Raw genomic sequence first — 26,735 nt, forward strand, 5'->3', positions numbered from 1 at the left:
TACTTAAGTTTTAATTATTAAATCAGACTTTAAAAAGACATATATAAAATGTATAAATCATTTTAAAATATTTAAAGATGATTAACTAGGTTGTAAATGGGGCCAAATGTTATTCACATTCCCCATAAAAATGATTACCAAAATATGTTAGATTCATACATGCAATATTATTTGCCTAAGGAAGAACTAATGTATAGTTTTTATAATTTAATATTGTTTAAACCAAAGCTGAAGTCTTAATAGTCTTTTCTTAGTAGAAAAACTGCCATTAAGGATACTGTAAAACTCTCATCAACAATTATCTTCTCAAAAGGGTTACAGACAACTGTCTTCCTATAGCAGGACATGAGTGTGCCTGTTTCCAGGCTCCTTGCCAGCACTCTTATGTTTCAACCATTTTAAATTTCTGCCAATTTGATTGGGAAAAAATGAGATCTTGTGATTGCTCTGATTTGCATTTACACCTCCGATTTACCATTTTGTATTGACCATCTGGATTTCTTTTGTACATTGCCTGGTCTTAAGTTTTGCCATTTTTCTCCCTGGTTATCTGTCTTTCTTACCAATTTTTAAGAGGAGCTCTTACTCTTTTAGTACATTGGCACATAAGCTGAAAATTGTGTTCCCAGTCTAGCATATATCTTTTGTCTTTAGGATACTTTTTGTCATCGAAATGTATAGTCAGATATATTCACCTTTTCCTTATGGATTCCAGGTTTCCAAGAAAGATTATACTTATTATACTTATATTTTACTAAAAATTTTTCCAATGGTCTATTGTCCTTCTACGTTTAAATTTTACCTTATGTGTAATTTCTGTATATCATATGGAGGAGTGTACCTTTGTTTTCTAACAGATTAATAGCTTAATTACACTCATTTTTTAGTTACACATCATTCCCATATATATTTGGTTCTATTTCTATATTAAGTCTTCTGTTCCTCTGATCTGGGAGCTCCAGTTTTTGTGGCTGTTCTGAAAGTTCACTTTTTTTCCTTTTTAGTAAGCCCCTAAGAAGTTAGTTTCTCAGCTGTCCTCTGAGAGCTATGGGTTTAGATTTCCCACCATGGTTCCCATTTTAGCTCTACAACTGTCTGGTGGGACCCTATGATTCACATAATAAGACAGCCCTGGATGAGTACACAGGCACTGGAGTTGGGCAATCAGCATTTAAATCCTGTTCGAACACTTACTAACCATGCAATCTCTGTCGAGCTGCTTACCCATTACGTGCTTCAATATGTTCATTTATAAAATGGTGGAAATGATATCACCTACTTCAAAAGGTTGTTGAATGATAAATGAAACACTTAAAAACATAACATATGGAAGGGAAAGCTATTTAGAAAACATATTTCTGTATCAATAAATATACATTCACATGATTCTTAATGACTGATTAGAAGGAAGTAACCTTATTTAATCTCATATTGAACTTTAAATTGTTACCACTTTTAACTTATAGAACATAATATATATGTATTGTTATCAATATACATATACATAACGTAGTCCCTGGGTGGCGTAAACGGTTAGCCACAACTACTAGCTAAAAGGTTGGTGGTTGAAATACATCCAGAGGCACCCTGGAAAACAGGCCTGGCGCTCCGCTTCCAAAAGGTCATAACCTTGAAAACACTGTGGAGCAGTTCTCTGCACACACAGGGTCACCATGAGTCAGAATTGACTCAATGGCAACCGACAACAACATGTATATAACACAGAAACATATATATTATAGAGACATATATAATTTTGTGTGTGTGTGTGATCTTTTACAAAATTGAGATATTTTCCATACAGTAATTTAAAGGTAATTTTACTTACCCACTGATTGATAGCTCTTTGTCTTCCAATTGTACATACAAACAGCGCTTGATTTTCCACACTGGGAAATAGCCATATTTCCACAGACATTTATTTTATACAGTATGTTATTTTTGGTATCAACAGCTTCCCATGTATAACTGGAAAGGAAGAAAAACAACTTGTCACTGTCAATGATCTGTCAATAATTTAACTTCTAGTTTTACATTCCAGCCACATTTGCTTAAAACTACCACAAACTAGGAGACACAGTTTCATTAGCCAAAAATACTAAAGTTAAAGTATGTTAAGTTTAATAGAAGCCAGGGAAGAAACCACTAAATGCCACCTCGCTCTAGTTAAATCTGTTCAGAAGCCATCTCAGGATTCTACAGTCATCAAAATACTATAATTCTACAATTAATTTAAGAAAATCAACTCACCTAACTACTCTAGAATCATGTTTAGTATAAGAGAGTATTTTCTAATCACACTGAAATGCTGAAAAGCCGGAGGACTGTTTTTTAACTCTTCATTTATTAAAAACCGATTATGGCATGAAAGACAGACAGATTTACTTCTAGATTTTACCTTTTACAGCTATAGTTCAGCTCTGCTAAGATAAAGTTGTGCAATGAGACAACGCTCTGATTCAGAACCAGACAAATTTACTTTAGGTCAATTTACTATGTCAAGCATTTTACATGCACTAAGACTCATTGCCTGTTCAAATCCTTACAAAGTAATTAATTAATTGTTAATTAATCAATCTGTCCCAATACTTGGGACAAAATAATTGGTTTGCCAATTCTGTCAAAATAATTATTCTCGATACTTGACTCTCCTCTGGAAGAACATTTTGTCCATTTTGTAAAATGGGGAGCAAGAGGAGAGACAGAAAAGGAGGAGGGTGACTAAAAAGATCCTTGCAAAATGCAAAAATATTTTATTAACTTTAATTCAACAGTATTGCTGGAAGGAGGGAAGATAAATCAGAATTGCTGAAGCTAGGCCTACTCAGGGGCTATCTAGGGCCTGGGGGTGTGACCGTGAGGTCGCTAAGACCTGAGACCATGCATACGTATGAGAAGCTCATCTAGTCACCTTGAGGATAGAGAGCACTCCCTGGGAGACGTGACAGTCCATTTCCCAGAACTCACCTTCCACTGGGCATCAGGTAATGACTCAGCACAAAACTACCAAGCAACCCACCGCTCTCTGCCTAGACGTCATTTCCTGGTAGCTCCATCCAGCAACAGAGGAGCCAAAACAGCCCTGTTGGCACGCAAAGCACTAAGTGTTCCCTTAAACCTAGGCTGGGACCTGATCAAACCTCCTGCCAAGAAGTCAAAATAGGTAAGCATGGGCAAGGGTGCAGGCAGGCTGGGAGAGTATCCCCTGAAGTTCTGACAGCCACTCAACGGCCACAAACCTGAAAAACGGGCTGGTATAAATGTTAAGGGCCCAGCCTTGGGGTCACGCCAGGGTTCCAGGCAGTTACCACTGACCTCAACTTCTTCATCAATAATACCTTATAGTTATCTCCTGAGTTAGGAGGATTAGACGACAAGAGAAAATAATCCAAGCACTGCCAGGCACAGAGAAAGGCATCAACGAAGGCTTGTTTCCTTAGTTCTTCATTAACCTTTATTCATTTGCTTCACAAATATTTAAGTTCTTACTGTGGTAAGCAATGAGGAGTTACTAACAAAACAGACAAAAAGTCCCTGCCCTCTTGGAGTATATATTCCACTGAGGAGGACAGAAAGTAAACATGCAAAAAATACACAGGATGATTCCACCTACTAGTACGTGCTCTGTAGAAAACAAAATGGTGCAATGGGATAGGCAGTGACTGAGTGGCTATTTTAGACTGGAAAATCTGAGATTATATTTGCACTGAGACTTGAATGACAAAAAGGAACAACCCACGTGAAGAAATGGTGGACAGACTATTCCAAGCAGAGGGACAAGCCATTGCAAAGGTCCTGAGGCAAGAATGAACTTGGCACACTAACAGAAAAGAAGGGCGATGTAACCAGGTGAGTTGGGGAGAGAGTAGAAGATGAGGTCACAGAGATGGGGAGGACCTCATCACCCAGGGCCCTTGCAGACAGAGGAAGCAGTTTTGATTTTATACTTGAAGCCAAAGAAGGCCATTCGAAAACTCTTAAGAATCTTTCCTTGATTTTTTAAGCTAGTGTTTTCATTTGCAGAGTACCAGTAAAACTTTTCTATTATTCATTAGGGTTAATTAAGGAAAAATGCTAATCTCTTACTCAGGAGCCCTGACTTAGGTTTATCCTAAATATCAAATTTAAAACCTTACCACCGGCAACATTAAAGTGTTTCCCTATCCCAAGTATATGACAAAGGGAGATAAAGTTACGTTTTCCAATGAGCCAAATGGTAGGAATCAACTCTAAAGAAATCTACACAGTACCTACATGCCACACTCTTCTTAAAAACAGAAATCAACTGCTGTTTTTGCAGAAGTCATATTTAAATAAAGTAAACGTAAGGAGAATGTGTGTTTGGGAAGCAGGAAAAAAAAACGAAAAAATTAAAATGAGGCCTCTTGTCCTGATTATCTGGAAATCAGGATTCCTAGAAAGAAAAATGTTCTATTCAATTATATTTCTTTTCTCTATTATCATTTCATATTTGCTTTGTCAAAATATATCAAAATGGTAAGTGCTATGGGAGTAGGAAGGGAGAACCCTATTAAAGTACTTAAGTGTTGGCTTTTTTTCAGAGGGCTGACTTATCAACTTACGGCAGGGCAGCCCTCCTCCAGGCTGGTGCCTTCAGTGCGGCACGTAAACCCAATCTGCAGCACTTGGGTGAAGACACCAATATGTCAGAGTCTTTTCTCCGTCCTTTGTCAGTGGCTTTATGACTAGATACATTACAAAATAGAGTACAGCAGAATCATAGTGACTAAAAAGAAAGACTTAACACCAATGTTGAGTGCGAAGAGTTTCAAGAAAATGTCCACTGAGCTTAATCACCCCACTTAACAGTAAAGGAAGGATCACATTTCTAAATTTCACTTCCAACTGCATCTGCAGTTGTCAGTACTTGGAAACATTCTGATTCCAATGGACTCTGTTTTAAAACAAATATGCCTAATGTCTTCCATAATTCAGAGCTCAGGAACAGATAGTCATGCAGTTCAGCTGAAAATTCATGTAGCATACTCTAATGATTATTATGCATCCTAGTTAGATAAAATTGTTATCTAGGTATACTTCTACTAGTAGTAGATATTTTTTAAAGGCTATTTCATAATATACTTGAAAGTCAATAGAGCAGGTATCTGACAGCACTTTTTAAGAAAATTCCATATTTGAAATTAGGTGATCCTAGATTGCCTGCCAGAATAAAGGCCGGGCCACCAGAATGGCTTGTGCTGAAATTATTCTTAAAATTAAATTTATGTTAAAGTGTAAAGGCATCCTAATTATATTACAGAACCAGAAAATGCTTTCAAAAGCAATAAAAGCATTATAGACTAAATAAAATTTAATGAAATCTTTGAGGAATAATGAACTGTACCTGAAAATATGTCTACAAGAAAATTCTCTACCTGAAGTGAGCACGTACAGCCAAAATTATGAACTTCTGTTCCAAAGCAGTGTGGCCTGTTTAACAGCCAAGGCAAGGGAGACCCTTCAGCTGAGATACACAGAAAAGTCTACATTCTCAACTACAGTATTTGGGCTTACACAAGTAAAGACTTGAAAGCTGACAGGACAAAGTGAGACCAACATATTTCAAGGAGAAAACTAAACTATAATATTCAAATGAAGAATTTTACCAAGAAAATATTTGCAAGTTATGTGTAAAAGTACTTTTGACTGGCAAGAAAAAATACTTTAACAAAAAAAAAAAGATTGTTTAAAATATACTTGATTTAACAAGAAACTACTGCAACAGGATGGCTAAGAAAGCTCAGTAGGCATTTTCCTGAAACTCCAACACTCATATTGGTGGGGTTTTTTTTGTTTTGTTTTTTTGGCTTTTTTACTCACGGTTATTCTGCCATACTCTATCATGTAATATATCTGGTTATAAAGCCACTAACAAAGGGTGGAATAAAGAAGTCTGAGGGAAATTAAAGGGATCCAAAAACACAGAACAGGGAGAGAACTGCAAAGCCCCAAGGAAGCAGCTTGACATCTGGAAACATCCCCCCAGAATCCCTGCCCACTAGCATTGTGAAATCCAGTTAATTCCTCCAAGAAGGACGCCTAATCCAGGTTAGAATTGCTCTTCTGAGCACAAAACAATCTGTGGAAGGACCTTGGCCTTGGAAATTCGCAAGAGCAAGCAAAATCCTTGCCATTCTACCTCATTTTTCAGAGTGTAAAATAGTTAGCTGACGCCCTCTCTCCCACTCTCAAAAACTACAAATTCATTTCAAAACCATCCCAACAATTCTAAACATACACATATGCCACCTTAACTCCTCTCCACAGCTTGAGTTCTTGAGTCCCAGTAGTACCAGCGCTCAGTACCAGCTGTCTTCTTAGGAGTATGATACCTCCATCACTCCGAGATGTCAACGGCCCTCCCTCCTGAACAATGACTGGCAGGCGCAGAGTATTTACTGATGAGTTGAAAAGAAAACTGGGCCAGTGGGATTAACAACTCATCCCAGTACAGCCTAACCTACGGGCACTAATACGGACTGAGCCAAAGGCTACTCCAAGCCCTTGATACTATTGTTTAACTCTCCCAAGTTCCTCGGGTTTGGAGTCAGAGATCTCAAGTCTCAGAAAGATTGAGCATCTTGCTCAAAATCACACAATTATTGAGTGACAATGCCAGAAATAATCCCAGGCCAGTCTGAGCTCTAAGGAGTAAGTGCTTCACCACTAAGCTAAACTGCCTCGTTTATTTTCAATTCTTAAAAATGATTTTTTTTTAATTTTCAGAAAATATTTACTTTCTATTACAATCCTGTAACTGACAAAACATTCCACAAAATTTTAGAGTTTAAATTTTATCACAGTGCCATTAAAATGACAGATTGTATATGGCATAAAGATTTCCAAGTTTCTATTATACTATATAATAAAACAATTTGATTTAATAAAAATTCTAATAAAACAGAAAAATTAAAGTCACCCTTTGCCACTCCTTGTAATAATACATACTTGTAGAAATAACTCTCAATTTTACAAATAGTTCACATGGATTACTAGTCTAGTTAGACTTTTTGGAGGGACTGAAACCATCTATCTGATGATGGCCTCTGAAGAAAAAGCTGTCAACTTTTTTTTTCTTTTTTTTTTTTTTTGTTGTAGTTTAAATGAAGTTTACATTTCAAGTTAGTCTCCCATACAAAATTTTATACATACATTGTTACGTGACCCTAATTGCTCACCCCATTCTGCAACAGCACACTCCTCCTTTCCACCCCTGATTCCCCATGTCCATTCAACCAGCTCCTAACCCTCTCTGCCTTCTCATCTCACCTCTGGACAGAAGCTGCCCCTTTGGTCTCTTGTATCTACTTGAGCTAAGAGGCACAGTCCCCACGAGTATCACTTTATGTCCCACAGTCCAGTCCAATCCCTGTCTGAAGAGTTGGCCTCAGAAACTGTTTTAGTTCTGGGCTGATAGAGAATCCAGGCGCCATGCTTTCCGGGGTTCCTCCAGTCTCAGTCAGACCATTAAGTCTGGTCTTCTTACTAGAATTTGAGTTCTGCACCCCATCTTTCTGCTGCTCCATCAGAGACTCTCTGCGTGAACTTTTTCACATTCAGATGACACCATGTCATGCTGATCAACACATCATGTCTTCCCTAGCCTGAGCTCTTCCTCAAGTTTTAAACGCCTGCCACCCTTTACTCCCCGTCCAGTTCTGCTTTCTCCTTCGCTGTCTGAATTGCCAAACACCAGAGGCAGCCCCTTCTGCAGCCCCTCTCCCCATATCCAATTGGTTTCTATGGAAATAACATCAGTCGGCTGCTTCCTGCTAGCTGCACTGTCCTCAATATCTGAAGCCACGTTGGGCTCTGGAGTCCACTAGAAGGAGTGCGTCTACCTTTGTTTTTCCTCCCCTCAGATTCACACTCTCCTTTAAAGTAACTACTAGCTCAGCAGGGAGCTGCCACTGGGAAATCCCCACCCAGAGTCCCACAGTAACTGTCACCAATAATGCTGCAACTTTCTATAATCAAACCATCAGATCCAGCAAGAAATGGGAGGAGGGACAGACGTTGCACACAAGGCAAATGACTTTAAGAGATCGTGGATTTTAAAATGAATTCTGTGGTTGAAATATACCAGGTGTGGATAATTAACTGTATAAACTACGCATATAAGGCTGGATCCTTCCCTCAGTTAAAGGGAAGTTTAATACTAATTTTTTCCTGACTATAATCGCACTGCTTTTGCTGAAACTATGTTGGAATACTGGAGTCAGTCTGCATCTGTTCAGCAGCACAGAGGTTCCATTTTAACCTCATGTGGTTTAAATTTCATAATATCCTGAAAGGTGCTGGCAGATTACCAACTAGAAGGAAGCACACAAGTCATATACAGTCAACCAACCTAGAGACAGGAAGGCGTTTCTGCTTTCCCAATACTGCTCCACCAAACGCCACGTTTAAAATCAACTCTGCTCAAGACTAAGCCAATCTAGTGGCACCAATGAAGAAACATCAGTTAATGTCAAGGTTTAAGCTACGCAAATCTAACTGGCCAACAAAACTGCCTATAATTCAGAAAGCTGACTTAATGAAGACAAACCCAGGGCCAGTGCTCCTCAATAAGTTACATAATTTCTACCAAAAAGAAAAGTTCTCAACAAGGAGCCCTCAGGGTACAACGGTACAGTATTTTAAGGCTATTTCTCATTGATATATCACTGTGATACCTTTCAAAAGTTTTCATATGTCATTTCTGAATACCTGCAAAACTGTGATACCCTGCAACACGAGGCTTTGGGTTCATTTTTAAAAGTGCTAACATCTAAAGTATATAAAATTCAATTATAAAATTTATGGCATGCCCAGTCAAAGAAAAAAAATCTTAGAAAACCTAATTCCTTCCTTCCACCACAAAACATGTCCATGAACTGCAATTCTGTCCTCTCGTTTATTGTCACAAATATCCACACTATTTTGAAATGTCTTAGTTCCCTCACTCCTGAGAGCCTTGGGTTTTATGGTGATGGTCATGTTGCTATTAAATATTTTATTACTGGCCTACAATTATCAGTATATAAAGCAGAATAGCAGCAAGGTGGAATCTGTAATAAAACTAATAAACATGTGTGAATCTATAATTTTGTTTCCTTGAAAAAAAACCTCTATTGGTGCTATAAAAGCTAGATTCATATAGCAATATACAACATGCAGTCACTGGCTAGAGGAATATTTTTCCGAATCTGGAGTGAGCAACAAATCCAAAACTTCAGGGACAATGGGAATGCTAAGTCTTTCCAACGTGAACATCCAAAAAGATTTTCCGACTTTTGGTATACATCCAAGTTCTCTAACAGAATATTCAAGAAATCATTTGGCTCACTACTGCCTCAGCTCATACATCCAGCCTACTGACCTTCAAAAATCTGGAACAGTACCCTAAATTAAGAAGGGGGAAAAAAAAGTCAAGGAAGAAGGAGGGCATACAAAGAGGCAAAGCTCTCAAAATGGATATCTGCAGCAGAATGTCAAGTTCATAACGTAACCACTGTTGTCAACAACTGTCTGCTACTAACACTGAAGGAGAAAAATCTGATTTTCGCATGATGATCTAATCTGAAGGCCGGGAGAACACGAGTTTGACACAGCATGGCCAGAGCTTATATAGGAAGTAATTCACTTCCTATTTTAACAAACCCTCAAAGCTGTGTATAAAGATACGGGGCCTGCAAAAAAAAAAAAAAATGGCGAGGAAACACCAGACATAAGCCTTTGGTTTCCATTGATAGCGTTAGGCAGGATTTGGAAGCAGGAAGCCAACAGTTCAATAGAGAGGGGTCAAGGCTGGAAGCAAGGCTCTCAGTCAAGCATGACATCAAGGTCAGCCTAAGAGCCAACAGCAACGGCAGACCCAACAATGGTTTTAAAAACAGCAGAGTGAACTTGATATAGAGTGAGGTGGGCTTCCCTCAGAAAGTGCCATGCAAGAGTAGGAAGGGCTCCAGCTTGACGCCACGGGCCTGGGTCTGAATCCCTACCCCACCACTGACCAGCCAGGTGGGACATGGTTTATCGCTCTGAGCCACAACTTCCTCATCTATAAAACTAAGCTACCCTGCAAAGTCGCTGGGAGGAAAAAGGAGACAATAAATGGTAGACTAGGATCTAATGCTTTCATCTGGATGAACAGAAACATTCAAAGTGCTTAAAAACTGAGTTTACAAAAACGTAAGTTGGGGACTCCCAAAGGAGTGTCACATGACAACATGAAATGCTGTAAAGCGAAGTATGGCACTGGCAAGGAATTAGAGATGGGAATGAGAGGTAAGCCCTTGCCGTGGGCCATCTCCACTGAGCTGATGGAGCTGGGTCTCTGGGCAGCGCGTGCACGCACACACTAGCTGCCTCATGGGACTTGTCAGGATGGGCGCAACAACGCTGGGTCTACCCGATCCTGCACCACCTAGCCACCAGCTGCCACAAGGACAGAGGTCTGATGAATCTGAAATTTCTGACAGAGGAGCAGGGGAGGGACAGGGCACACTCTTCTTAGAGAGGTTTCATTGCTATGCAATGTGTGGCATTTTTAGTAAATTGGCAAGTGCCCATCCACAGCATAAAGCTACCAAAAAGGAACCCGACCCTGGACATCAGAAGACAGCCTGTCCTCCCTCTGCTGCTATCCATGCCTGCTGCATTTTTTGCGAAGATCAACTCTCTGGAGCCAGGATGCAGCCAGTATCTCAACCCTAAACTCTGCTCCATGCTGATTTTTTCAAAGTCTGGGTGTTCCTGTATTTTGTTTCTCATACTTACAAAGGGTAGTGTCATAGGTTCAGCCAGCCCCCTTCTTAATTAACTGCCTTTAAAGTTGATCCAGCACACAGCATACGCTCAGTCCCCAGTCTACCTGTCACCAACGTCTTTCCTTCAGAGCCCTACCTACAAGGAAAGGTCTTGCCTTTCCTAATTTCTGGGCCAGTCAGCTCAGCTGACTAATTCATGATGCTAACGAGGCCAAGGTCAGATGCTAGTTCTTCACAAAGGCCAATTAGGTTGACACAGGAGAAAAATCTCTGCTTTGAAGATGCTGGGGTCAAATGGCAGACTAACACAAATGGTTCAGCAAAACCTAACACTCAGCAGGGGAAAAGGAAACATACCACACGCGCACACACACACCACACTCACACACACACACATACACACACATTCACACACATTCTCTCACACACACACCACACCCACAAACACACCACACATGCACACACTCACACACCACACTCACATTTACTTGTACACACTCACAAAGCACACTCCTTTAAGGCCAAATGAGTTTTCACCTTTATGAATTCATAAAAAAAAGCACAGCATTTTATTTCACGCAGTCCTTAAAAGTTGAGCAATTACATGCCCTGCAATATGCTAAATGGCTTACCTGCCCATCATCAACCTTCACTGCTGTCCCCTTTTACAGTCACAGACACTAGAACCTATGCAGGTCAGCGACCTTGCCTCGGGTCACAAATTCAGAACTCGGCAAAGCCAGTATTTGAATGAGGCTATGAGTTGGAATCCGCTCAACAGCAATGGGTTTGGGTTTTTTTTCCCCTAACTCAGGGGTGTGTGTTATCACTACTACTACTATCCCTACCTGGAAGAGAAAAATCAGCTGTTTGCTAAGTTGCTATTCTTAGCAGATAATCTTGCTTCCTACCTCACTGAGGAAATCAAAGCAATCAGAACATCCACATATTTCTATCACATCTACCAACCTACTTGCATTTGTCCTCATACACTCCGCCTTCCCTCACATTACCGTCTGCGCTGCTCCTGAGGCCGCTCCTTCACCTATATGCTGGCTCCCATTTGGGGACAGCACTCCTACAAATGGCTTTTGTTTCTCTCTCTCCTCTCCTGCCCTCCCTCCTCCCTGTGTCACTGATTTTTTTCTCCCTGTGCTAGATCATTCCCATCAGTGTTTAAACCTTTTGTAATATAGCCCATTTCTAAAACAGTCCCTCAACCCCACATCCCACTGCAGCTACCAGCCCATTTCTCTCCTCATAAGGATTGTCCAAACTTATTGTCTCTACTTCCTATCCTCCTATTCTCTCTTGAGTCCAGTTGGGCTTTTATCCCCACCCCACCACCAGAACACTGGTCAATGTTTCCAATGACCTCCACACTGCAGAAATCAACGGTCAGTTCTCTGTCTTCACCTTACTTGATGCTCAGCATTTGACACACCTGATCCCTTTCTCTTCCACACTTTCTTCCTTCGGCTTCGCTGTCTCTCGGTTCTCATCCACCTGACAGCTCCTCATTCTCCTCTGCTGTTTCGCATCATATCGTAGGCCTCTGACTGTTCTGGCTATACTCACTCCCTATGTAATCTCATCCAGTCTTGTGGTTTTCCATCTATACAATGGCAGTTCCCAAGTTTCTATCTCCAGCCCAAGCCACTCCCCTAAAAGCCACATGCATCACTGTAACCACCAGCTCAACCTCTCCATTCAGATGTCTACTCGTGTGCGGTCAGGTTGATTCCGACTCATAGCCACCCTACAGGACAGAGCAGAACTGCCCCATAGGGTTTCCAAGGAGCGGCTGGTGGATTTGAACTGCTGACCTTTTGGTTAGCAGCTGAGCTCTGAAGCACTATGCCACCAGGGAGCCAGTGTCTACTAGGCATCTCAAAATCAACATGCCCAAGCCAAACTCCTTATACTTCTCCTAAACTTGCGTCTCCCACCGCCCCCTCCCCATCTCTGAAAATGACAACACCGTCCTTTCAGTTGCTCAAGCCACAAACCTAAGAGTCATCCTTTACTCTTTATCTCCTCACATCCCATATCCAATCATCAGCAAATCCTATCAGCTACACCTTAGAAATACCCAGGATCTAACAAGTTTTCACCACATCCACCGCTACAACCCTAGTCCAATCTATTACAGTAAAATTTATGAAAGCCAGAACCTGTGTAAGGCAGAAACCTGTCAGAGAAGGACAACTCAAATACCTTCCACTAACAGAGAGTAACAGAAGAGTGCTAAGACAGCACCCTGTCAAAAGCAGAAAACTCACAAGACCCAGAAAAACAAGGTCATCCCGTTGAGTTCCGGCTCTCACAGGTTTCACTGTATCGTCTCTCAACTGGTCTACTGACCTCCCCTCACCCTATGTCCCTTCTCTGCCCAAAATCCTCCAAGGGCTTCCTTCTTCCTCAAATAAAAGCCAAAGTCATGACAGTAACCTGTAAGACCAGGCCTCCAGTTCTTTCTCCGATGTCCTCTCCTTCCATTCTCCAGGTTGCTCACTGTGCTCCAGTCACACCGGCCCCCTTCCCAGTCCTCAAACATGGCAGGCACACTCCCCTGTCAGAGTGACTGTGAATATGGACCCACAACCTAGAATGCTAACACACCGCTTAGATGGCATGGTTCGCTCCCTCACTTCCTTCATCATCTCTGCCTACACGTCACCTTACAGAAAGTCCTTGTCACTGCCCCTCCCACCCCATCTTACATCTCCCAGTCCCTCCATCAAGTCAGCATGCAAAGACCAAGTGCTACCAAACCATGAACTCACACTGCCACCACCTCCTCTAACGGGTCAACTCTAAAAAGACAGAAAAAGGGGATGTATTGGCTTTGGAAGCCTTTGTTTCTTTGCGGTGAGTAACGCTGCAACAGCAGACACCAGGTGGAGGAGCCCTCAGAGGAACAATGAGGATGACTCATCAGAGCCCCACCCTTGTCACTTCTAGGAAACTTGTCTTCAACACTTCCATTCCAGTGGCTTCCTTTTCTATTTGCAGGCCAGCAGCACGGAGTGCTGAGGGCGTTTTGATTTTAAGTATAAAACAAAGTTTTGAAATTTATAAATGATTTTAGAGGTACTCACAGAGATGCCAACAAATTAATTGTACACACAGCCAAAGTCTAACAGTCAAGGTATTCCTGCATGAGCTACCCATGTCCACTTTTCCCATTTCATTTCAGCACACACAGATGTGTGAAGACTACAGTGCTAAAGCACAAAGGCTCTAATTAAAAAGACAGTTCCTAAACTCTCCCCTAAGGCCTCCCACTAGCAACTGAATTTCAAAGCCCTTTTGTCACTGTCTGCGCATTCATTAATCTTCCCTCGGTCCCTCCATATCCTAAAACTAAAGCTAAGATTAATACTTTCACAACCTGATTTCCTACAACCGTCCTTGACCTCTAAGAACAATCAATCATTCCTGTAGGAATCTGCTCCTTCATCCTGAGGAACCTGCCCTTTGTGTTCACTGAACTACGGTTACCCCAGGGGATCCAAAGGCAGCATGCAAAAGGGAAAAAAAATCCCACTACGGAGACAGGTTTCATTCTCACAGGAACCAGAGGGGCCAGGAGCCCCCCACTGTGAAGGATCCACACCGCCTGCCCCACTGCACTGGCTAACAACACAAACAGAAGAGCAGGCTTGCAGTGTATGGCTGTGGACGCCTCAAAAGCGAACCACAGGAGCGCTCTGCAGAGGTGTGTGGCAAGGTGCAGTTCACCATATCCTTTCACACCCGTCTCCTCCGGCCTGCACTGGTGCTCCCCACAAGCTCTCCACCGAACACCCCGGACCTCAGTGTCCACGCCCCTCCTCCCCGGGGAGCAGGGTAAGGCTGAGGGAGGATGGGAGCGCCTTCTGACCGCCAAGACCCACGGAGAAGCCGGCTGAGGGGCTCCTGGAAAAGCGCCTGACTCCTACAGAGATAAACCAGGAGGGTTCACCTTCTTCCCGTCAGTGGGAGTGCGGCAGTCCTTCTGCCCCCAGCCTGGGGGAGAAGCCAACACCAGGACCCTGCAGAAAAGGAAACAGGGCCCCCACCTACAGCACCTGGCACCCACCCAAGCCCCACACCTCCCATGATCAAGTCCCACATCACTTAAGTTCATCTGAGTTGGAGCTTTCTGGTACTCACCACTGAAGGCATCCTGAACAAGTCTTACCTCGGACTCACAGAATTCTGGGTGCAAAACAGACTCTGAGAGTCACACGGTTCAGTGGTTTCATAACTTTTTTTTAAACTGGAAACCTTTGTTTCTCAAAAGGATTGTACATGGAGCACTGCTTTACGAGACAGGTAAAGAAGATAAGCTCTCTGGCTGGGGAAAGACACGAAGGGAGACCCCCCAGGTGCAGGGTGACCGTCTGAAAAACAAAGCACTGATCTAAGGCAGCAAGTAACCACCTCCACTACCACTGATGACCACTGAGGAGGGGCCAGGCAATAAATAACATTCCAATTCTCACACCACCCTGAAAAACACGGTCAGTATCCTGATGTGACACGTACGGAAATTAGGCCTCAAGGGGTTCAGTAACTTGCCCAAGGCCTCACAACTAGAAGGAGGGCCTCAGATTAAAAAACCAGGACGCTGACTTCCAAAACTCAACTCCCACTGCTCTCTACGAGGAAATGGAGATCCGGAGAAAGGAAGGGATGTGACCAGGCCAACTCACTAATCCAGGGCTCCTGCCTCGGACTGCAGGCAGGGCACCCCGCACACTGCCAACAGCAATCACAGGGGGTGAGGAGCTGTCTCCTGCCAGGAACAGGGCTTGGCTGTGACATTCAGGAGAACGGAAAAGCACCCAAACCCAAAGACCAGCCCCAGAGATACACCAGCGGGAGGCACACCCTGCCCATCCCCCAGCCTCCCCCAAAACACTTTCCAGCCAAGTGGTGACAACTCTTCCAACCCTACCCTACACAGCTGCACAGGCGGAGGCGGCATATGTCCAAGTGGAGACTGAACTGCCAGGAGAACAACGGAGACTCCCATCATTAGCAGGACACTAACCCTATGAACAGGAAATGACAAACCCAGGTAAAAGACACTGGGCCCAAGGAAAGAGCGTTACCAGACCCATCGGAGCAGACTTTCAAAGGCACACTCGGTGAGATGATGAAAGCGGCAGCATCCACACAGGATGGACAGCATCCAGGAAGACATCAACCGAAGACCGTGCAGACACACAAGACAACAGAAAGGTTGGCGAGCATGTGAAGAGAGAGCAAAGGAGAGCTGGGAGGCTGGGAGGCAGGGGCAGGGGAATTCTTCTAGAACCCCGTGCAAAGTGATAACCAGATACAAAGTACTAACAAACAAATGTAAAGCAAGACAAAGAATAAGTTAGGATAAAGAAAAGCTGAACAGCACAAATAATAAAACTCAGACCCAAACAGAGACCATTTTTCCAAACACACACACAGACACTCGCAACTTGACTAGGTGCTAGGCCACAAGCTAAATGGCAATAAATTCCACCAAAAAGCTGCGATCACACAGACCACACTCACTGGCCACAGTGGAAAAAACAGTAATAAAGATAACCCCAAAAATCAATCTACCTGGACAAAAAAATTAGTGAGTCCAGGAAGCTGAAATATTTAGAACCACTGGAAAGAAATACTTAGAATTGAAGGATGAAAAAAAAAACTACGTATCAAAACCTATAGCAGTGGTATGGTGCTCAAGAGAAAGAAACATATGGTTTTTAAATGCATTTCTTAATTGTGTAAAAAGATTTAAAATCAAAGATCCAAGCTTTCAACTTAAACTAGAAAAATTAAGACGAGGTAGAAGTTAGTATACAGAGTAAAAATTAATAAAATCAAAAATGAATGATTTGTTCTGTAAACCTTCATCTAAAGTGAGAATAGCAGCACAATTGGAAGAGCATAGTCGATGTCACTCAACTGTGCATGTAGAAATTTTTGAAATGGTGTATCTTTGGCTATGTATATTTTCACCAAAAAAAAAAAAAAGGTCAAGAAGGGAGACGGTTGTTAACCGATGTCATAAAATACGTGCACTACTGTTTAATGAGAAACTATTTGTTTTGTAAACCTTCACCTGAAGTACAATAAAAAATTTTTTAAAAAATGAATGGTGATAAAGAGGGTAAACAAAATAATAGTATTTTTTAAGAGACTAAAAAAGGTAAATAAATCTTTAGTAAATATGATTAAGAATACACAAATAAACATCAGGAATTTTTATTTTTAATTAACCTGGCAGATATAGAGTATTCTCAAAAGTATATTAGAGGGAAAAGAACTTGAATAGACATCTCTCCAAAGAAGATAATATAAATGGCCAATAAGTACATGAAAACATGCTCAATATCATTAGTCATTAAGGAAATGCAAATGAAAACCACAAGGAGATACTACTTCACACCCACTAGGATGGATATAATAATAATTTTAAAAACGAAAATAACAAGTGTTGGCAAGGATGTGCAGAAACTAGAACCCTCCTCATACACTGCTGGTGGGAATGTAAAATGGTTCAGCCCCTATGGAAAACATTTTGGCAGTGCCTCAAAAAGTTAAACAGAATTACCATTAAAAAAAAAAAAATCCACTGCCGTCAAGTTGATTCCGACTCACGGCAACCCTACAGGACAGAGCAGAATTGCCCTATAAAGTTTCCAAGGCTGTATTCTTTGCAGAAGCAGACTGCCACAACTTTCTGCCACAGAGCGGCTCATGGGTTCAAACTGCCGATCTTTCGGTTAACAGCCAAGCGCTTGACCACTGTACCACCAGGGCTGCAAGAACTGAAAACAGGTACTCAAATAAGTACATGTGTATGCATGTTCATAGCAGCAGTATTCACAATAGCCAAAAGGTGGAAACAACCTAGGTGTCTATCAGATATGCATGGAAAAACAATTTATACATATGTGTGTGAATATACATACACACGCACACCAAAAAAAAAAAAAATCAAACCTGTTGCCATTGAGTCGATTTGAACTCACAGCAACCATAGAGGATAGAGTAGAACTGACCCCCAGGGTTTCCAAGGAGCAGCTGGTGGATCTGAATTGCTGACCTCTTCGTTAGCAGCCATAGCCCTTAACCACTGCATCACCAGGGCTCCAGACACAGACACAGACACAGACACAGACACACACACACACACATAATGGAATATTATTCAGTCATAAAAAAGAATGAAGTTCTGATACATTCTACAACATGGATAAACCTTGACTATACTATGCTAACTTAAAGAAGACAGACACAAAAGGTTACATATTGTATGATTCCATTTATATGAAATATCCAGAACAGATAAATCCCTAGAGAGAGAACACAGACTGGTGGTTGCAAGGACTAGGGAAATGGGGAGAAACTGCTTAGCAGGTAAGGGTTTTACTTTGAAGTGATGGCAATGTTTTCAAACTACACAGAGGTGGTGGTTGCACAACAATGTAAATGAACTAAACGCCACTGAACGTGTGCACTTTAAAATGGTTAATTTTATATTATATGGATTTCACCTAAATAATTTTTTTTTAAACTTTCAGGAAAGAATTCTTTAAAAAAACAAAAGTATAACAGAACAGCATGTTACATACTTACATATGAATACATACAATGACAATTTTCTAGGAAAACACAGATTACCAAATCTCGCTCAAGACAAAGTAGAAATCTGAATAGGTAAGTAAACGAGATGTGATGGTTAATTTTATGTGTCAGCTTGGCTAGGCTACGGTTCCCAGAGATTTGGCCAAATACTAGTCTAAGCTGTAGTTCTGTAATGTAATGTAATGACCTTCCATAATTTAATCTAATGTAGTGTAATCAATCAGTTGAAAAGGGAATTTGCCTAAATTGTGTTCTGCCTCCAGAATATAAATAGATATTCTTGCAGAACTCATCCTCTCTCTTCGCTGTTCACTCTTTCCATCACCTGACCTATAGATCTTAGATTTCAAGCGTGCAGAAGTCTCCAGCCTGCCACCTGACCTATGGATGTTGGACTTGCCAGCTGCCACAATCACATGAGCCAATCCCTTGAAGTAAATCAATTAATCACTCTCTGTATATGTGTTTATCAGTGTTCTGTTTCTCCAGAGAACCCTGATTAAAACACTAGATAAAACTGAAACAGTAGTCAAAACACCTTCCCCTGCCATACCCCACCTCTTCAAAGACGCTAGGCCCAGAGAGTTTTACTGGTGAGTTCTACCAAAACTTAAGGGACAGAAGATGTCAATCCTATACAAAAACTGTTCCACTGAATACAGAAATACTAGAAGCTAACGAGCTCACTGCACAAAGCAAACATTTCTTGATAACAAAATCTGTCAAGAACACATACCAAAGAAAATTATAGCCAATATTACTTAAAAACACAGCTTCAAACATCTTACATAAAGTATTAGCAAATAATACAGAATACCTGCACGGGAAAAAAATGAACTTGCACTCTTTCCTCACAACATACACAAAAATTAACTTAAAAAACTGATCACAGAGCTAAAATAAAAATTAAAACTATAAAACTTCTAGAAAAAAATACAGGAGAAAATTTTTGTGACCTTGGATTAGGCCAGTGTTCTCAATGGGGATGATTTTGCCCACCAGGGGTCATTTGGCAATGTCTGGAGACATTTTTGTTTGTCACACTGTGGGGTAGAGAATATTACCAGCATCTAATGGATAGAGGCCAGGAATGCTGTTTAACATCACACAATGCAGAGGGCAGCCCCACTATAAAGAATTATTCAGCCCAAAATGTCAGTAGTGCTGAGGTTGAGAAACCCTGGGACAGGCAAAGATTTCTCAGGCTACAAAAAGCACAAACCACAAAACAATGTAAAATAAGATTTTAAAAAACATAAATTATAGTTCATCAAAATTAAACTTATCCGTTCTTCAACAGACATCTTTAAGAAAATGAAAACGCAAGCCACAATCTGGAAGAAAATATTCATAATACACATTACACATATCTATCAAAAAGTTTTTATCCTGAATACATAAAGAACTCTTAAAGCTCAATTAAGACAAAAAAAAAAAATTTTTATCCAAGGAGGGGGTGTTGTGAGTTGAATAATGTCCTGCTAAGATTGATGTCTACCCAGATTTTTAGAATGTGACCTTAATTAGAAACAGGGTCTTCGCAGATGTAACTACGCAGTTAAATGAAGATGAGATCATACCAGATTAGGATGGGCCCTAAATCCAATGACTGGTGTCCTGTAAGGAGAAGCCACAGACACACACTGAGGGAAGAATACCACGTGAAGGAAGAGACAGAGACTGTAGTGATGTGCCCACAAGCCAAGGAACGTCAAGGATCGCCAGCAACCACGAGAAGCTAGAAAGGAGGCTTGGAACAGATTTCTCCCTCAGAGCCTCCAGAAGGAACCAACCCTTTCGACACCTTGATTTCAGACTTCTGGTCTCCTAAACCATAAGAGAATAAATTTCTGTTGTATTAAGCCACTAGTTTGTGGTAGTTTGCTGTGGCAGCTTAAGGAGACTAACAAAGCGGGCAAAAGATGTTAACACATACTTCAAAAAAGAAGACATCTAAATGGTTGACAAGCACTTCAGAAGATGGTCAACATCATGAGTCATCAGGGATATGCAAATTAAAATCACACTGAGATACCACTACAAATCCACTGTTGTCAGCCACCTTCACGTCAGCCCCTGACTCATGGTGACCCCATGCACAACAGAAAAAGCGCTGCCAGGTCCTATGTCATTCCCACGATCAATTGTGAATCAGTCCTTTGTGAGCCACTGGGTTTTCACTGGCTGATTTTCAGAAGTAAATCACCAGGCCTTTCTTCCTAGTCCGTCTTATTCTGGAAGCTCCACTGAAACCTGTTCAGCATCACAGCAACACGCAATCCACCACTGACAGAGGAGTGGTAGCTATGCATGAAGTGTACTGGCCAGGAGTCAAAAGGAAGGTGAAAAGTCTACCACTGAACCACCACTGTCTCATACAAACCCACCAGAATGGCGAATACCACCAAGTGTTGGTAAGGATGTGGAGCAACTGCAACTCTCATACACAGCTAATGGGAATGCAAAACGGTACACCACTTCGGAATACAGTTTGACAGTTCCCATAAAGTGAAACAAATACCATTCATTCAGGAATTCCACCCCTAGGTATTTATCGAGAAAAAAGAACACACATGTTCATACAAAATCTGGTACACAGATATTCACAACAGCTTTATTCATAATAGCCAAAGACTAGAAACAACCCGAATGTCCATCAAGGAGTGAATGGATAAACACAATGTGGTATAACCATACAATCGAATACTGCTCAGTAATAAAAAAGAAATGAATTGCTGATACATATAAAACAACACGGAGAAAATTCAAAATAATTACTCAGTGATAGAAGCACCTACAGATAATTGTACTTTATGAAATTCTAGATAAGAAAAAACTATACTGACAGAAGCAATCGGGGATTTCCTGAGCCCGGGGGCTTGGGAGGACAGGGTGGACATGAGGTAACTTACTGAAGTGATGAAAACGTTCTGTTCTTAATTGTTATGGTGGCTACATGAATGTATCCACGTCAAAACTTAAAAGCTGGTGTATTTTATTTTACAGTGAAACTTGTGAGAGCCGGAATTCCCTGGGACGGCCTTGTTTTCTCGAGTCTCTCAAGTTTTCTGCCTTTGACAGGGTGCCGTCTTATCACTTTTCTACCACTCTCTATTAGTGGAAAAATATTTTCATTTTCCTTCTCTGACAGCTTTCTGCCTTACACAGGTTTCGGCTTTCACAGGTTCTACTATATCGAAGTTGGTTTTTTAAAAAATACTAGCAACAGATTCCACCTGTGTATTATAAGAGTAATTCAACAAGACAGGATATTTTAGGAATAAAGATAGTACCTTAGAAAATGTACCGTTAACATATTAAAAGAGAAAAAAAATCATATAATTCAATCGATACCAGGAAAGTATACTATAAAATGTAATACTCTCTCACAAAAAAACTCTAGCAAACCTGACAGAAGGTATTTATCAAAAATGCACGGCAAACACGGCATTTTCTGGTAAACCATCGGAAGCATTCCCATCAAAGGAAGGACCCCATCAATCTACTAACCAGCATTACAACAGAAAGCCTAGTGAATACAACAAGATTCAAAGGAATAAGAGAAATGAAGTTAAGAAAAAGAGATCCAAAGTTGTCATTATCTGCAGATGATCAAAGTAAAATCTACCTAGAAAATTCACGTGACAATAAATTAACTGACAAACTATCAGAGCTAATAAAAGCTCAGCAAGATGGCTCCATACAAAATTTAAATTTGAAAACCAACAGCTTTCCGATACACTAGCAAAAAATAAAAACAAAAAAAGTTACAGATTAAAATATACCATTATCAATAGCAACAAAATCTAAGAAATACCGAGGGATAAACCTAAAGAGAAAGATGTAAGACTTTTACGGCGAGAACCAAAGCTTGGGCCGAAGCACGTAAAAGATGACGGCAATGAACCGAGAGCGCTGTCACCTTCACGCGAGGGGAGACTCAATAATTGACGTGTGTACAATAATCTATAAATTCTACGTAAGTTCAATCAGTGTAAGGTTTGTCACGAAGCTTGACAAGACGAGTCTAAAATTCATATGGCAAGAATAAATGCCCAAGTCTCCCCAAAACAATGGGGTGGGGGCAGGCACTTCCCTTTGCAACAGAGACATGCTGTACTGTGGCCGGGATTTGGGCTGCCTGAGGCCCACTTCTGGTTCCTAAATTCTCACTGCCCACTTCAGGGCAGTTTTATTTGTCAAGATCAAAATAAAGCAGAGGACACCAAAATTATTCTTCTCCAACCGTCTTTTAAAAACTCCCTTCTCTACGAAACACTGCTAAAAGATGAGAATCAGGCATTCATTTACCGGCAATTGGTCGGGACGCTGTTCTAAAAATTAATAAATGAGACTTAACGTGCCTATAATTAGCAATCATAGGCTTCTACACACACGTTTTGTTGAAAGAAATACATACACACAATTGGACGTGGTCCAAGTTTAACATGTGGCCCAAATTAGGCATATAGGCATTGTTCTTTTGGAAAAATCTCAGGGAAAAAAAAAAAATCTCCTTAGAGACAGCAACTAAACCCCCCTCGGCTCCCAGCTGGCTTCATTATTCTCTTGTCCTCAATATAATAAAAACTTTCCAGCATTTATACCCAAACAATTTGGGGGAAACCTGTTCTATATAAATTTTAAAATACTTCACTGCCTAAATCATGCCAGCCCAATGCATTATTTTATAATTAGTACAGACCATTAGGACTTCACTTGTGAAGGATGTTGTTAACACCGAACTAAAGGGCGGAAACTGCCTATTTTATAGGTAATATGGCATTTTGCAAAGTTTAAATTGTACAGTATAAGTAAAGCTACTGACTAAAAGGCAGCATTTTGATCACTCCAGGGGATTCTGCTCTGCCTGGCCCGTCCCCTGGCCCGTAGGTCCCCCTCCTCCGTCTGTCGGGTCCTGCCCCACGGATCTGGGCTATCCCTCCCCAGTCTCACACTCCTTCCGGCCCCAGGACCTCTGTGCATGTGGTAGGTCCCACAGCCTAACACTGGCCTCAGGAAACAGGTTCTTTCTAGCCCAGAACACCACCTCCCAAGAAACACTGGAGTGATTAAGAATCACGAACTTCTTCCACTGCCCAATCCTCCTGACACTGAAAAAACATATTACTGAGTCTCTCCAAAGAATAAACACTTACTCCAAGTGCTACTTGGAGCCAGATACACTTTGGGAAACTTGCCTATGTCGTCCCTGCCTTACCAGGAGCCACCCCCTGAGACCTGGCCTCTCCATGTGCACGGACATAGTTAAAGCAGCTGCTGAAATCACCCCTCCAGTCTGCTTCCTTCCTCCCGCCCCCCCCCCACTCCCCAATAACTAATTACCCCAGGAACTGTACCTCTGCCCACCACCCCACCCTGGGAGGCTCAGAGTGGAGGTTCACTCAAAGCCTCTCCCCAACCCAGCAGGCCACTCCTGGGTCCTATGGGGCAGCAGATAAAAAATGCCCTCCGGTTCTGAGAGCTGGGCTTGGGAGGAGAGGCTGTTTCCTGGGAAAGCCAACTCTATTTTTTAGAGAGCGTGAGAATGTGCACCAAGGCTCTAGATAAAGCTGTATGGTGTCTGGGCACCTGGAAAATGCTTCTGGGATGAGGGGGTTCTGAGACGGCCCTGGCACCAAACTACAATGAACACAAGTGTTTTCAATGGGAAAATGCGGTCCACGTTTCCAACGGCCAATTCACAGCCATTTGGAATGTGATCTTCACATACATAGGGAACTGCCTCCATGTGACCAAGCTGTACAAACAAAACAGTAACATTTGTAGAGGCCTAACTTTCATACTTGGGGTGGAGACAGGTGTGTTATTTACACTTCAGCCCAATGGGCACCAGGGAAGGAATAAAAAGGTAGCTGACCACGTCCTGCTTCAGGGATACTTGGTGGCACTTCAGCTTTTCATATGGGATTTACAAAATAAGGAGTTCACATCTGTATGTCCCAAATACGCACTAGTGTTAGGAAACTTCTTGCCAGTTTTCTCTAATAAAAAATGCAGATTTTTGACCCCCCTTCAAAACAAAACAAAACAAAGCCTTAAAAAATACTTAAGCAGAGGTATCGATTTAAAACAGGAACAGATAGGAAGAACTTCATCTTGTAGGCAGTGAATTTAAAGCAATTAGCTGCAAGAGCTTTGGAAAAGTCCCAACACGCAACCACAGAGCAGTTAACCAGATGGGAAAGAGGTGTGTGCAAAGCCCAGCTTTGAATTGACCATTAGGTTTGTTCTCTTTAGGAAATCTGGCAGAAAATCTAAATCCACCAACTTTAAAGATGTTCTAAGAACAAAGAGGGCACATCTTATCATGCCAGCAATGCATATCAACCTTCAGAACACTCTAGTATTTATTTGCCCACATATGACAGTGGTCAGAAATACTTAAAGATACAAAGGCTGCTTCCTACTGGACCAAGGGACGGTGTTCTACCTGGAGATGAGGTGAATGAACACAGGTTCCCAACACTTCAGAGACTTCTCTTGTTGTGAGGTGCCATCGAGTCGGTTCCGACTCACAGCGACCCTATGTACAACAGAATGAAACACTGCCCAGTCCTGGGCCATCCTCGATATCGTTGCTATGTTTGAGCCCATTCTTGCAACCCGTGTCAATTCATCTTGTTGAGGGTCTCCCTCTCTTTCACACTTCAGTGACCGGCCTGGGGCAAAAACAAGCCCCACCACCACCACCCCCATCAGTCACAGAGAATGGGTCTGCCCTTGAGGCCGACTTTACCCCTAACTGTTGAGAAGCAAATTCCGATTTTCAAACATCATCTGAGTCCGACATCACTAGCTCGGCTGAGTTAACTGCTTACGGATGTTTCTGGTCAGCACAGCTCGTGTCTCCACCTTGAACGTGGGTCTCCTGCTGACCTTGTTTCCGAGACAGGGCCCTTTCCGAAGCTGCCACCTTTTTCTCTGTATCAAGCACATGTTACTATGTATCTTAGGGCAGTTAACTGGTTTCCAAACTATCATGCAGTAAACTCTCCCTTCGGCTGCCTCACCCCTCCCAAAACGAGGGAAAGAAACCATGAACGCAGACCTTTCCAAAGGGTTTCTATTGCGGTCTCTGTCTCACTCTCGCGGGAGTAACTCCGTCAAGTTGTAAACTTCAAGGTGCTAATAAGAATGTCTCTGAATAGAGGTTAAGAACAGGAACCTCATAAACCCGACCACAAACTTAACCTTCAGCTCAGAGTAGACTCAATTTCATTTCATTCTGAGAAGTAACGTGCAGCTGCTCGGGGAAATCATCAAGATCACCACGGGCTGACGGTTCACTAGTCTTTCAAAACTTTTCAGTACGCTTCATTTTCACTAAAGGTTAGAAAATAAATAAAAGCTTGAATTTTACATCATTCTAAATCGTCCAGAGAACATTGGTGAAAAAATTCACAGAATTAGAAGTCCCCAACCCCAAGACTTCTAGCACTCCAAGCACATGAACAGCACTCAATGGGGCTAACAATTATACAATCACGGTTCCCAGAGCAAAACGCTCTACCATTAGAATAATCCACCTCGGAGACAAGGACATCATGAGCAACTACACAGGAAGCTGGGATTGGAGAGGTAAAAGGTAAAATCTTGACAGAAAAATACAGGATGACCACCACCCCTATCCTCCCAATTAAAAAAATTTAAGTCACCTACTGCAGAAAAGCTCTCAGCGAGTTTAAAATGAAAACAGAAAACCCACACGGAGGAAATCAATCAGTAAGTGAAACCAAAAACCCAACTCGAAGGCCACTATGGGCTTCTACTCACTAGTAAGTCTTTCCAAACTCTGGGACCTCCCCCAAAGCCCCCGCTGACGGAACTTTAACCGAAATGTGGAAGTGGGAACAAAGCAAAGCTACGCTTCCTGTCTAAACCAACTTTCCCAGACGCACCCCGGAGAAGGCTGAACCGGCCGTGAGGCTACGCACAGAGTGTCACCCAGATGGGTCGGGGCAGCCGCCCGCTCGCACCTAACGCGACCCCTGACTCAGTGACAGCCACAAGCGGTCCGGGCCAGAGCGCTAGTGGAACCAGCGCCAGGACCGTGCGCCCCCCCCGGCCCCGGACGATGAGAAGCCCCCAGTGTCTGCTCCTTGGCCAACACACTGCCAACTTTCCCTCTCGGAGTGGGGACGGGAAGTGGACCGGAACCTGGCACAGAAGCCACCCCCGGACCTCGGTCCCTCCCCGGGCGGCCAAGCGCGGGGCGAGGCGGGAGGAGGGCGAGGCGCGCAGCTGCCCGGCGACCCACCTGCATAGCTCCGGGAAGCTGGCGTCCTGGGCCGCGGCGCCTGGGCCCCGCGGGCC

General features: G+C 42.2%; 1 protein-coding gene across 1 annotated transcript in view; it reads right to left on the bottom strand.

Moving 5' to 3' along the window:
• The window catches only part of IGF2R (insulin like growth factor 2 receptor), a 118,963-nt gene extending 92,234 nt beyond the window's left edge, over nt 1-26,729 (bottom strand). The window contains exons 1-2 of the mRNA XM_023728639.1: nt 26,680-26,729; nt 1,829-1,968 (exon numbers count right to left, since the gene is read on the bottom strand). Of these exons, the coding sequence (XP_023584407.1) occupies nt 1,829-1,904 (76 nt within the window). The 5' untranslated portion in view covers nt 1,905-1,968; nt 26,680-26,729. The remainder of the gene's footprint in view (nt 1-1,828; nt 1,969-26,679) is intronic.
• Between the last annotated feature and the right edge of the window lie 6 nt (nt 26,730-26,735).

This window comes from Trichechus manatus, unplaced genomic scaffold, assembly GCF_000243295.1.
Source record: "Trichechus manatus latirostris isolate Lorelei unplaced genomic scaffold, TriManLat1.0 scaffold00002, whole genome shotgun sequence".
NCBI classification, from domain to species: Eukaryota; Metazoa; Chordata; class Mammalia; order Sirenia; family Trichechidae; genus Trichechus; species Trichechus manatus.